General features: G+C 37.8%; 1 protein-coding gene across 3 annotated transcripts; it reads left to right on the forward strand.

Annotated features, from left to right (window-relative positions):
- Positions 1-1,816: 1,816 nt before the first annotated feature.
- Positions 1,817-3,452, forward strand: LOC134287869 (enoyl-CoA delta isomerase 1, mitochondrial-like). Of its 3 annotated transcripts, none has more exons than XM_062850994.1 (6): positions 1,817-1,959; positions 2,217-2,465; positions 2,529-2,675; positions 2,736-2,945; positions 3,005-3,166; positions 3,232-3,452. In XM_062850994.1, the coding sequence occupies exons 2-6, from the start codon at positions 2,232-2,234 to the stop codon at positions 3,325-3,327; spliced, it is 849 nt and encodes a 282-aa protein (XP_062706978.1). In that variant the 5' UTR covers positions 1,817-1,959; positions 2,217-2,231; the 3' UTR covers positions 3,328-3,452. The 3 variants fall into 3 exon arrangements, with proteins under 3 accessions (XP_062706978.1, XP_062706979.1, XP_062706980.1); XM_062850995.1 differs by having other exon boundaries at positions 1,945-1,959; positions 2,197-2,465; XM_062850996.1 differs by lacking the exon at positions 1,817-1,959 and adding an exon at positions 2,012-2,028.
- The last annotated feature ends 10,328 nt before the right edge of the window (positions 3,453-13,780 follow it).

The following is a 13,780-nucleotide window of genomic DNA, read 5'->3' on the forward strand; positions in this document are numbered from 1 at the left end:
ACATTTGGACATTTTTAAACTAAATTGGCCACAACTCAAAAACGAGAAAAAAGTGCATTCCAAAAATTTCAGCGACTAAAGCTTAAGAAATGATCTTCTCAAAAATATTTTTTTGAAAATTTTCCACGAGTTCGGGCATAGTTCTTCCGGCTTTTCTTTACGAATATTCTCAACTGTGGAAAATTTCGTGGAAAACTTTGTCCAGTTCTTATTGTTTTGGATTTTTGAGAACATTTGCTTTCATTTTCCAAAAAAACTTTATTTATACGATGCTTCGTTCTTGTGTTATGATTTTCCAAAATAGTGTCAGGGGAAAACAAGGAATTTCCACCTGAGTTTTCCGGGAAAATAGGCGACCCTGAATTTTTCTGATTTTTTTTATTTATTTATCCAAAAGTTTCATGAAAATCTGAGACCCTTCGGCTCAATTTGTACGATAATAAAAAAAATGCCTATGTCATAAAGTTGAAAAACCATGAAAAAGTGTAAAAAGAAGCACGACGGTATGGAGAAGTTTTTTTGCGGAGATTTTACCCGTTTCGACTGCTGAGCGCAAATTCTTCTTCTTCTTTGTGGCCCGACGTTAGCATTGGAATTTGGCCTGCCTCGCTTCAACTTAATGTTCTTTAAGTACTTCTACAGTTATAAATTGAAAGGCTTCCTTTGCCTGTCATTGCATGTTTTTGTATATTGTGAGGCAAGTACAATGATAGACTATGCCCAGGGAGTCGAGAAAATTTTCCCGACCAGAACGGGAATCGAACCCGCCGTCTCCGGATTGGCGATCCATAGCCTTAACCACTAGGCTATCTGGAGATCCCAAAAGCTGAGCGCAAATTATTGGCGTGATTTTTTTCATGTCGGCCATAGGATACCCGGCCACAGGTATAAAAACAGATCGCGTAATAGTGAATATTGGACGTTGTACTGTTGAGTACGCCTTTGGTGCTAGTTTTGCATTGTCAACAAACACCTACGCCAAAAATAAGCCAAATATATAAATTTCCACAATGAGCAATATCATTCTTTGGTGTTTCGCAAATATGCCGCATTTAGTTTACCACTGGACTGCGCACTGAGTCTTCATAAGTGCGAAAACGTAAATAAAACTGCGTGATTGCATCAAATCAAATTGATGTCTTCGCGCACTATTTCTTCGATGTATGCTGAATAAGTGCTCTGAAGACACCAAGCTGATTGGATGCAATCGTGCACTTTTATTTGCGTTTTCGCACTCGTGAAAACTAGTGCGATAGTCCAGTGGTGAACTAAATGCGCTATACATAGCGTAAGCGTGGTATCGCTGAGGGTGATCGAAGACGCGACTGCTCGAGGATTGAAATGAAACATCAGAGAATACAACTATAACAGCCACAATCTTGGGAAACTCGTAAACAAATGATTGGGTATCTGCCTCCTATTACAAGTGAGCAAAGCCAATGCAATGTTCGGTTTTTGAAGAAGACTGTGATTTCTGATAAGATTGGGAATTAAAGTTGCATACAAATTGGGTATGACAGAAAACAGATCCACTTAGCAATAAATTTCACAAATCAAAAACATCGCAAGAGCATATCGAAAAACAAAACGTGTGAAAATTTAGTGAAATTTTGAAGTTTCAGAAAATAATTGATAAGCTGACATGCAATTTTTATTAGAAATTGTAACCACTATGTATATGGTGGATCTTTATTTGTGTCGGTCATTGTATGGTCAAATAGAGAACTACTATGACCATTACTGGAACTGAAGCTAACTGTCAATCTTTCATGCAATAATTGCTATGCCCAACCAAACTTGGCAACATTTGTGAAACCATTTCAAGCAAACTCGGTGTTGCAGAAACATCTACGAGATAGATTCGACAAAGGTGCAACAATATTGTTGTCAGTGCTTTCTCTTGCAATATTACTATAGGTCTATCTGTTTTAGCATCCATTGTCGTCGGTTTTATTTTCGGTTAGTTACGCTTCATTTGTGCATGTTTCAGTAATTCAGTAGTGAATTTAGATACTTAGTTTTTATCAAGTAATATAAAATCATCATTAATGCTGCGATTGATCATTACATAAATAGGACTTCCATAATCTTGTATCATTGGCCCTGATAAGTGACGTCGGAGTCCAAAGTTCATGTTTATTTGACATTCTTTCCGCTTCACTCGTGTGGACTTTCAACTATCATCAGTATCTTTAGTTTTGGTTTTTCGATTTTAGTTAACATCATCAAATATGTTGCGATCAGCTGTTCGTAGTGTAGCCCGTCTTACTGTGCCGGGATCCCGATCCTGTAGCAATGCCTCCGATAAACTAGTGGTCACCGAGGTGAATGATAAGACAGGATATGCAACAGTTACGCTTAATCGGCCACCGGTCAACAGCTTGAACTTGGAACTGCTCACAGAACTATCACATTCGCTGGACGATCTACTGAACAACAAATCTCGTGGAATGATTTTAACTTCGGTTTGTCAATAACTGATCACACTGAGCTTCGAGAGAATAATCAGACATACCTTCAATTTTCAGTCTTCGAAATCAGTGTTCAGTGCCGGGCTGGACATTATGGAGATGTACAAACCCAAGCAAGAACGGATGAAGCAATTCTGGTCTACTCTGCAGGACGTGTGGTTCAAACTATACGGATCGCCGTTCCCAACCGTAGCAGTTATTAATGTAAGCTTCTACATCGCGTATTTGTGCTTTGCAGTGTAATGTAATACACATATTCCTCAGGGTCACTCGCCAGCAGGCGGTTGTCTACTGGCCATGTGCTGCGAGTACCGCGTAATGTTACCCAACTTCAGTATCGGACTGAATGAAACCCAGCTTGGTATTGTGGCTCCGACTTGGTTCCAGGCAACGATGCGTAACACATTGTCACGCCGTGAAGCAGAACTGGCGCTCACCTTGGGGACACTTTTCAGCACCGATGAAGCCCTGAAGGTAAAATTATCAAATTACAACTTGAAGCGGTCTATTTTTATTGCATTTTTTGCGATTAGGTCGGACTGATCGATGAAGTTGCGGCAAGCAAAGAGGAAGGAATTGCGAAGGCGACCAGTTTCTTGGATCGCTTCAAGAAAATTTCTCCGCAAGCAAGATCCATGACAAAACAAGCTCTCCGGAGCAAAGATATAATGGAACTGGAGGATAACAGATCACAGGTTTGCTCGAGGTGGATTAGATCTTATTGGATTTGTCTAATGAGATGTGCATTATTTTCTTATAGGATGTTGATCTGTTTGTTTATGCCGTCACACAGCCAAAGGTCCAGAAAGGTCTGGAAATGTACTTGGAATCGTTGAAAAAGAAGGCAGCGAAGTAGATCTAGACAGCAACTAGAGGATTCTCCTCGGAGCATTTGAATATTTTTATATGAATCATTTTTTTTTTCAATAAAATATATACAAATATACATTACTGTTATGGCGGTATAAGCCGTAAAATGTACTGACTATTAATACTGTATGACCATATTGACCATGGTCAAAGAGTCGACGTGGAAGATCTCCAATCTTATTCAAAAAGTTTTTTTTTTCTCTTTTTAAGGTGCACTGTCATATCCTTTAGGGCTGTCTCTTCTACTATGTCCTGTTGAATTTCAGTCTAAAGCTTGTTTACAAATTGGGTTTCCCTTTCACCCTGCAGAGGGAGTGACCGAACCATCATCAGAATAATTCCTTACAGAACAAAAAGCGAGCCAACATACACTGTGGTGCATAATTGATAGGACAAACGCCGATTTTCATACAAAATAATCAATTTTGAGATGGTTTGAGCTCAATTTTTAACACAGAACTACAGATATGCTGAATTTTACTGTATGGATCATATTGTCACGCTCCGTATCATCCTAAATCAATTCTAAGATCTCTCTACCTGATGTTCAATGATTAAAAAAAAGCTTTCGACCGTTTCAATCACGAAAACATATGAGGAGTACTCAGACGTAAAGTTGTCCCTGAGAAAATCATAGGCCTCATTGAAGCATAGTACAGGGCATTTTCATACAGAGTACTGCACAACAGTCCCAAGTAACAATTGAAATTTTATCAAATTTTTTTAGCGATTCAAAAATCCTAAACATAAAACCATTGATGCCGACTTGAAAATGCTCTCGAGTTCTTGTATGCCTCAATAAGCCCACGTTCTGGCTAGTTGGCCCAGTCTTATTAGGCTCTACAGGATTTCACATGCAAACCGGCTGAGGATTTCGGGTTGTATCATAGTTTTATCAATCTTCTAAATAAAACCATCTTCTGACTTGTCAAATAATTGTTTTGATTATTTTTCACTCTCAATGTTCGATCGTCAGAATAAATTTATGCTTGGTTGTTTATCCAGCCATCAATTGAAAAGATGCAGATTTGGATTTCAGATTTGTTTTCCAATTTAGTACGTGTCAGGAGACATGCCACGGAAAATTTGTGGTGAATGTGACTGTGATAATGACAAAAACTAAGTGCGCCACACAAACTATGCATTATTTGGAAGTTAAATGCATTCAATTTACTCGGTGGAATTGGGTGCAAAAAAGGTTTTTTCAACACAGCGGAGTTTAAAAGACATTATGTAATTTTTCTGACAAAATAAAATGACGGAAACATGTTGTATGGTTTAATTTGATCTTAAGCTGTACGTGAAATCATAAAACTGAGTGATATTTTTTCTGTATTTAAATGAATTATCCCGGCTAGGCGACATATTTTTCTGATAAAACTCTGTGTTCCTGATGATTCCTCCAATAGGGCTAACCCTCCTGAGGTAGTCATAACTGAGCTCATGATAGAACTAGCGGTTTTATCACAGCATTTTTTTTGGTTTATGTTACGGCCACGAAATCTTTTGTTGGTTTTATGCATTGCCTCACAGTTTTGTGTATTTGTTTACAAAAAAAAATCTCTCCGACAACAACCGCAAATGCAAGTTTTATTGAAATTGTATATAATAAGTGATAAAACCAATTCATGTCTACTTGCAAGTCTTTAATTGAAGATATTTATAGCAGAAGTTATATGATACTTTTATGGAACGCCAAAGGTTCAAAGTAAAACAATACCACATAAAACTGATATAGAACAACTAGCTTTTTGACATGCTCGTATAAAACCAGGATAAAACATGAATAAACCTTCAAGGCATGCTGATTGTTACTTGGGGTGTCTTGTCCGATCCCATCCGAGTGAATCAAATCGTGGGTTTCTGTGGAAGCCCATTAGGGACCGTTCATAAACCACGTAGACTTTTTGTCGGGAAGGGGGTCTGGCCAAACTCTACGCTCCAAAAAAATTTCAAATTTGTGTATGGACAAAAGCCTACGAGGGGGCGGGGGGTCTGAGATTACCAAAATTTGGTCTACGTGGTTTATGAACAGCCCCTGGAGTACCCATATCCGCCCAGCGTCCTATTTATAGGACAGATGCCCCGAACGCCCAGCGTCCTATAAATAGGACAGTCCTTTTGATGTGAATATCTTCAGAATTATGCAAAATTTTAGAATACTTTCTTCAGAGAAGATGTTCTCCACACCCATACCTTGCTCATAGTGGACAACATAGTTTGTGACTGGTTCACTAGGTGGCGTAAACGATGCTGCAAAGATTACATATTGTCACGTTCTGTTAGCTTCATTTCCAATGTGAAAAAAAAAATATTTCCCTAGAATCTTGACAATGGTTAGTTATTTATGGTTCATTTCTTCGACAGAGTTGTTGATCAATACATACAAAAGTTAATATATGTAGTATGTATATATGTTTATATGATTATATGTTTATATGTTTGTATGTTTGTCTATTTGTACGTTGCACGTATGTATATATGTATGAAGGTTCCGGCATAACTCTGGAATGCGTCAAGAAATTTCAATCAAATTTGGCATACACATTCCTTAGGATGTGGAGGTGGTAGTAGGGGTATTGGGATTCAAGATGGCGCCTTCGGTTCCATGATGGCGGTCAAAACTCCAAAATATATGCTTTTTAACGGCAATGCTGCTTCGGATACTATGCAATATGGGTATCTATCGATCGGGTTTCATGAGTAGAACTCAAAAATAAATATTCGACGCCATTTTGAAATCCAAGATGGCGAACCATATCAAAGATGGTGGCCATGGAATGGTAGTTTGAGCTATGATACCATGCAATACGGGTATCTATTGATCGGGCTTTATGAGAAAAGGGGCAGAGGGTCATGGTAGATGGTAGGGTAGTGGGTAAGGTAAACGGTGGAGCAAACGGTCTGGTAGAGAGTTTGGGTGAAGGATAGAGTAGAGGGAGTGGAGCAGAAGGTTAGGGTAGAAGGTAGGGTAGACGGTAGGGAAGTGAGTAGGATAGAGAGTAGGGTTTAGGATGGGAAAAAGGTTAGGGTAGATAGTAGGGTAGACGGTACGATTGAGCATAATATAGACTAGAGGGTACGGTAAAGGATAGAGCAGTGGTTATGGTAAAGTATATATATTCCTTCAGGAAAAAGTTCAGATATTTCTACCAGAATTGCTTTAGAAAATCCTGAAAGGATTCTTTCAGAAATTTGAACGGTGGTGGATATCTGCTGCTACTTCACAGATTCATTTAAGTATACCGTAAACCGGGGTCAAATTGATCATCGGGGTGAAATTGATCATTTGGATACTACATTGTAATTCCATACTAGGAACTCTTAAGCGTCGTAATGATCTTAATCTTTTTACGTTATCTGGTTCGTAGATGTCTAGAGATAAGTGTAGATTTTTTTTTTTAGAAAAAAGTTAGTTTTGCCTTATTTTTTTAGGAATTTGCAATAAATTACTCATTTAGCTGAAGTCATGGCTACTAAACAATCGATTGCTAATAGGACTTCCCGTAAATTCTCTGTTTCAACATTTTTGTGGAGCCTTGGTTGGAAAGTTATGTAGCTAATAAGAACATAAAATAGTTTATAAAAAGTTTATTTTGTGTACAAAAAATTATTTATTGTGGCAGAAATCACTTATTTTAAATAAAATTGCCTACCTGTAGGCGTTTAAGGGGAAATTTCAAAATTTAATTTTGCATTTAAAGTAATAAATTCACTATTTGTAAGATTTTAAACGCGTTATTCGGTTTTAGGAGGGCAAAATTAAGCGGAGAAGGAAATTTTCCTTTCCAACCAATGCTTAATTGTATAGTGATCAATTTCGCCCCAAAGTGGCATTTTCAATTTAATGATATTTGGAGTTATTTAACTAAAAGTTTAAATTTGTTGAACAAAATTCTGTCACATGGTTTCATAGAGATCCACTGGGTACTGATTTTACAGAAATTCTTTTGGCAATATTTGGAATTCCACTAATGTTATCCGCAAAAGTTGTTTTAAAGTGATCAATTTGACCCCGGATTACGGTACTTTTAATGTGTTCTGTCGAAACATATTCAGAGTATTGTGGGGTACTGAAGGAAAAACTCAATTACTTTATTAGAAATCATTATCTGTGTAAAATCTAACTTCTACAGTATTTTAACGTTTGGTTATGCTACACATAGTGAGCACTCTTTATTTGATTTGTTAAAAAAAAAAAATATGAGAAATGTTGAACACTGCAGTCGAAACTACATGAAATTACAAGGACTATGCATTGCATACTTTTAGGCGTTTATGGGGTTTTATTTCTGCCCCAATTTATAAGTTCTTTTTCTATGCTTTTTGAGTAGTTATCATCTCTCCCACTTGTTTAGAGCTGTATTGTATCTGTATGGATCAGAATATAACGATAGCGTAGAAGTTGTGCTGAAATAGAACTCGAGAAAATTATCAGATATTGAGGATCTACAATGAAGAATTTTGTTGGAACTACACCATAGACTTCCTTTTTTTCGTCAAATCATGCTTATTTTATTGGAACTTGGCCTTTGATAACAAATTTATTTAAAGATTTAAATTGTGGGACACCTTGGACGTTAACGGGTTAATGACTTCGAATTGGCTGATGGCGTTGCTCTCTTAGCTCAACGGCGCTCTAATATGCAGACCAATCTCGATGATCTTGCCAATCGCTCCCCGGTGGAAGGTCTTACTATCAACGTCAACAAGAGTAAATCGTTAGATGTACACACTTAGGGGCCGAATTTATTAGGGGAGGGGGGGGCGCAGTGCCCCGGGCCCCCACAAAATTCAACTTCTCTAAAAAAATGCGAAGCAAGAAAAAAAGTAGTGCAAGACATTTCTCTTGATTTGATTTTTGTCATAAGAACTTCGAATTACTGTCTACTGGCAAGATGTTTGTGATATATTGTGATTATTTTGAGTAAGACTACAAGTATTTGTCCATCTATTTTTGAAATTTTAAATTTAACTTCAAAATTTATGAACATTTATTTTTTGTTGTGCATTTGCTTAAGAAAAATCACCGGATAACCTCAAAAAAAATCGACTAAATTCTAGAGGAACTCTAAACCTCTATGAATTGCAGAGTAATAAAGTTCCTGCTAAATTTGTTTGTTTTTTTTTCTGTCTACAGTTTTTTGAAACATTTTGAAGAATTTTCTACAAAGCTGAAAGAATCAAAAGATTTTTTTTTTGGAATTGGGAAGTATTTTTGGAACTCTTGAGTTTGATTGTACTTAGACAGCTTACGACTTACTTAAATTGGAGAACACCAAATCTATTGAATCATTATTTAGAGGAAATCTAGCATGGTTTTAAGGCAGAATATTGTGAAGAGTTTCACTTCCGTGAATCGCAAGTCAATCCCATCTGCATTTTGGACAAAAATGAGTTAATGGCCGTTTTCGATCTTTCTTCGGATGATCTTTCAGCTACATGAAATAGTTATATATGTAACGAGTTGCAAAAATTTGATTTTTTCTGCACGAGTCGTACATTTATCCAACGAGACTTGCCGAGTTGGATAAACACGAAGAGTGCTGAAAAAGTCGAGTTTTGCAACGAGTTTCATACAAAATTTTAAGAAATGATTTTTTTCATTTTACAACTCATTTGAGTTGTATAATATTCATAATGCAACTCAAATGAGTTGCATTATGAACATTATGCTACTATTTTTCATTATGCAACTCATTTCAGTTACATTATGAACCAGGTCGGAAAAGTTGGCCATTAGGATACCAAAATGAGTTATATAAAATAGAAATTATGATACTGAATTGCATAAACAAATATATTATTTGTTCAGTAAAATTAAAAAACAACACCAAGTCAGATTGTCACATTATGAAACGTAATCGCAAGTCAGTCCCATAACGAACTTGTGCACCTTCCAGTACAAAACTAACATTGCTTTAGCCAGTTTTATATTTTTCACAGAGACATCCTCACGTTTGAAGCAATGTGTGAAGTTTCATGTTGATCACAGAAGTTTTCAATTCATGGCGATTTTTTGAAGTTCCACGTAGAAATCGAATTCGAAAACTTTAGAGTCCATTTTAACAATGCCTACTTTTTACTGAATCGCGATTTGAGTGTAGAATTAGCATCTAAAAGTGAAAATACACATAAATAAAAACTAAAAAAAATGAATCGCGATTCACGGCATTTCAGTTCGTTTTTTTAGTAGAGATTTGCTCACTGAAATGAGGATGAATCCATGGCGAACTCCTGCCAAAATGGATTGAGAAAATTTCAGTGAAAATTTGTAAAGAAATTGATTAAAAAATGTGTCTGGATTTTCCGCTAAAAATTTTAAAGAAATTTTATAGAAAAAATCTGTTGGAAATTGAGTCAAAAATTCCATCAGGAACTTATCATAAATGTCCTTGAAAACTATTTTGAATTTTTTATTAGAATATTCTATGTGATACCAGAGTAAGGTGGTTAAATTCTTTTGAAAGGTCGCCAAACCATACGCCTTACATTAATACCGTAATTAACATATTTCTAAGAAAGATTAATATTTTTTGTTGTATGGGCAAATTTTATCTTCTTTATGAAGGGCCCCCACAACGCTGTGGCCCCGGGCCCCCATATTTGTAAATCCGGCCCTGCTTAGAGGGCTGTCCATAAACCACGTGGTCATTTTTTGGGAGATTCCGAACCCCCCTGTGGTCTTTCGTTCATACAAAAAAAAAAATGTATGGACCGTGGTCTTAGACCCGAACAAGCTCCCACCCCCCCAACACCCAAGGTGACCACGTGGTTTATAGATGGCCCCTAGAAAAAATCACCGACTACCGAAATCTCAACCGTTAAGTTTACCGGAAAAATTCGGTGACGTTTACCGAGCTTCGTTAATATTTGACAGATAAACGATAACATTTTACTGAAATTTGGTATTTTTTACCGAACGCTCAGCAGTTCAGATTTCAATAAAAATTACCGAACGCGACTAGCTGTGTAAACACGGTCAACCCATCCAGCTTCACGGTAGCTGGGCAAGCAGTGGAGAGTGTTGAAAACTTCCAATATTTTGGTAGCCAAATAGCGGCCGATGGTGGCACAAAGACCGACATAGTTGCACGGATCAAAAGGCGAGGGCTGCTTTTGCGAGGTTAAGAAATGCATGGAAAAACAATCAGCAAAAGCTGTGGGAAACCACCGCTGGAAAGATAGATGCAAATAAATTGGTGAACTCGTTTCATGCTATTGATCTATTGTGAAAATGTATGTAGTGTTATTTAAGAATCTAACATGAAGCTCTTTGATACACCTATTATTGCGACAAGCGTTTGGTATTGGGTTTCTCATTATTGTTTAGACTTCTGTGATAATTTGAAAATCCACTGTATTTTTATTTCCAAGCGATATTTCGCATCAATCAAACTTAATTTGATTACCAGTTGTGCAACCGATGACCCTCTCACGAACTCGAGCAAAGTTGTGAACGTGAGCCGCTGCGAAGTCGTGTGCGAAATTCAACTGTGATAATAATGAATTCGGGCCGAGTCTAAATGGGTGCAAATGTCGCAATAATCTTCTAAACATATTTTATTCAGTCCGTCACTTCAAGTATCGGCATTCACTTATAATTTCGAGTTCCTATGTGAAGTTGGTTTCGTTTTGCACTTAGAACACAGTGTGGTTCACGAAGGCGTGCCATTCAATTGCAAGAAAACACTCACTTTTTCATTTATGAAATAATTTGTATGGTTCGTCATCTTCGGTGTCGACATGTGTTATATATTAGTCGAAATAAAGATAAGTTCGAATAGAGGTTGCGTGCATCTGACGTGGATGATCGATAGTTTGTTTCCGGCATGAAGTGAATAATTGCACGGCAGTCTGTATGAAATGATTCAAAATCGAAAGGCTATAGAGGAAACTTGATCTAACGATACCTTCCCAAGTACGTCCATGTTAAGCTAAGCGATGCGTTTAGTTCATTTTTGTGTGGAATGGACTAAAGGTTTCTGCTCTCTGGTAAGGTGGAGACGCGTGATAGAATTTTTGTTTTTGCTTGTTTTTACGTGGAGAAGTAGTCGATTGTGCGTGACGGTTTGTGTATATTGACCCATCGTTAGGTCACACTAACGCTACGGCGCTAACGCTACGGCGCTAACGCTACGGCGCTAACGCTACGGCGCTAACGCTGCAGCGCTACGATACCGAACCCGCGGTCCTTCAGTAGATCGGCGAGTATGCGGGTGCTCCCAATGAAGTTGAGAGATTGGCAGTTCCACGTACCGAGTTTCCAATCGCAAGTCCTTTTTGTTCGCTGGGGTCGTTGCCGTTGGTCTCGGTTCGTATTATTCTGTTGCTGATTTTCCGTTACAATGGTTTTTTACGGCTGGCTCGTAGGGCCTGACACCAACCCCCTACTTTCCGGAGGACCATAGTGCACAGTTGAGCTTAGAGTCCTTCCCTGGCACTCGGACGTAGATCAGCCGCCTCTAACATGGGGATCAGACGCTGTTGTGAGCCGCTCCTTCTGGAGAACAGACGCTCAGGTTTACCGAAGCAAACTCCCCCTTCCCAGTCAGCCTACGATCAAAGTTCCCACCGGGGTTGGTTACCCGATCTTCCCTAAGGTTGCTCATAGTTTCTGACCGGTACCGCGTGGAGGTAGGGAAAGGAGTTGCTGGGCAGAGGCTAGTGGATCACAATGGGATCTGAATTGCGCAGCATACCCAGCCTTTACCGTGCCTTTGGAAAAGTATAAGAAAGGTTAAGGTGCCCAAGTTTGCCGTATCAGTTAACTCTTAATCTTAAATATTTGAGTAAAGCTTCCAATTTTTCAATATGTTTAACCAGTCTGGCCTCGGGTCGTTATTTTATGCTTCTGTCGAACTTTCAAATCTACTTTTAAATTAAATATCGGTTAAAAATGCTATAGATTTTCACAGCGAGTGGTTGAACATCATTATAGTGCTGCGGGATGGTCAGATGAGTCCTCTAAAATTTTTAATGCTATCCTTCATACACACTTATTTTATTTCCATTTTTATAAAATTCACTTTTCAGTTTTTCTGATTATTGACATTCATCTGAAAAACACAGAAATTTGGCTTTACTAAAGTTCGGTAAAGGGCCCATATAGCCGAGGCGGTAAACGCACGGGTATTCAGCATGACCATGCTGAGGGTGACGGGTTCGATTCCCGGTCGGTCCAGGATCTTTTCGTAAAAGGAAATTTCCTTGACTTCCTTGGGCATAGAGTATCTTCGTGCCTGCCACACGATATACGCATGCAAAATGGTCATTGGCAGAGGAAGCTCTCAGTTAATAACTGTGGAAGTGCTCATAGAACACTAAGCTGAGAAGCAGGCTTTGTCCCAGTGAGGACGTTACGCCAAGAAGAGAGAGAAAGTTCGGTAACGGTATGGTTTCTTGTCGAAGTTTGGTAATTTTTTGCTAGTTTTTGGTTTTTTTATTTTTTTTTGAGATTTTAAATGCTGAAACTGGCGTGTAAGTCTAACAGAAAATGCTTACTGCAAGTATCAGCTTGAAGTCATGTTTTTCCAGATCACAAATGAAACCTAAAATTTTACCATAATCTTTTAACTTCCGATTGGAAGTCCATAGTTTTAGAACGCAGACAGTAGTTTCAATATTCAATATACTCCAGACAAGACTTATAATACAAACATTTCAATAGAATTAAGGAGAAATCGAAATTCTACCTATTCTCCAAGGGAGTATTTGAAAATTAGAAAATGGCTTCGCGACCCATAGTTTGAGAAACGCTGGATAAGTTAATTCCATGGAAAAGGAAATCGTTATAACATTTATGCTTGTTTTTTTTTACAATACATAATAGTTACGTATTAGGGTAAATCGCCAATAATTTCATGGCTTAAAAACTTGCCAATAGGGTTAAAAAATTTAAGACGAAATCTCGCTTTGATTGAATAATACGATCAAGCACTGTATTTCAATCGGAGTTGTACGTTGTACTTTACCCAAACTCGAAAAACGAAGGAATCGTGAGAAAATTCGAAATAAGTAAAATGATGAATAGTTCTTTACCAGTAAAAACATATAAAAATTAGCAATAGCCTGAAAAGCAATGAAAAATGTCCATAACCTTGAAGCTTGCCTTTGAGCAATGTAACACCAACCTGGGATTTCCTAGCTGTTTCCCACTTTTAATGAAATGTCCAATTAGTCCCACACCTTATGCAGTGTAACAGTAAACCGTTAATTGCAGGATAAATAACACGGGTTTTTACTATGATTTGGTTTATTGTTATTAAATGACCAATTATAGCACCAACCTGATTTTCACTTATTTGTAGCCATGCCTCCAGTGAAGGAAATCCGGTATTCTGAATTCCGGTTCAAGAAACTTGTACAAAAAAGATCGAAACTGGATTGAGGCCATTCGTTCATTGCAGTAGTGGGTTAAAAACAGTCAGTGACTGGAT

Source organism: Aedes albopictus, chromosome 2 (genome assembly GCF_035046485.1).
Source record: "Aedes albopictus strain Foshan chromosome 2, AalbF5, whole genome shotgun sequence".
In the NCBI taxonomy this organism is placed as follows: Eukaryota; Metazoa; Arthropoda; class Insecta; order Diptera; family Culicidae; genus Aedes; species Aedes albopictus.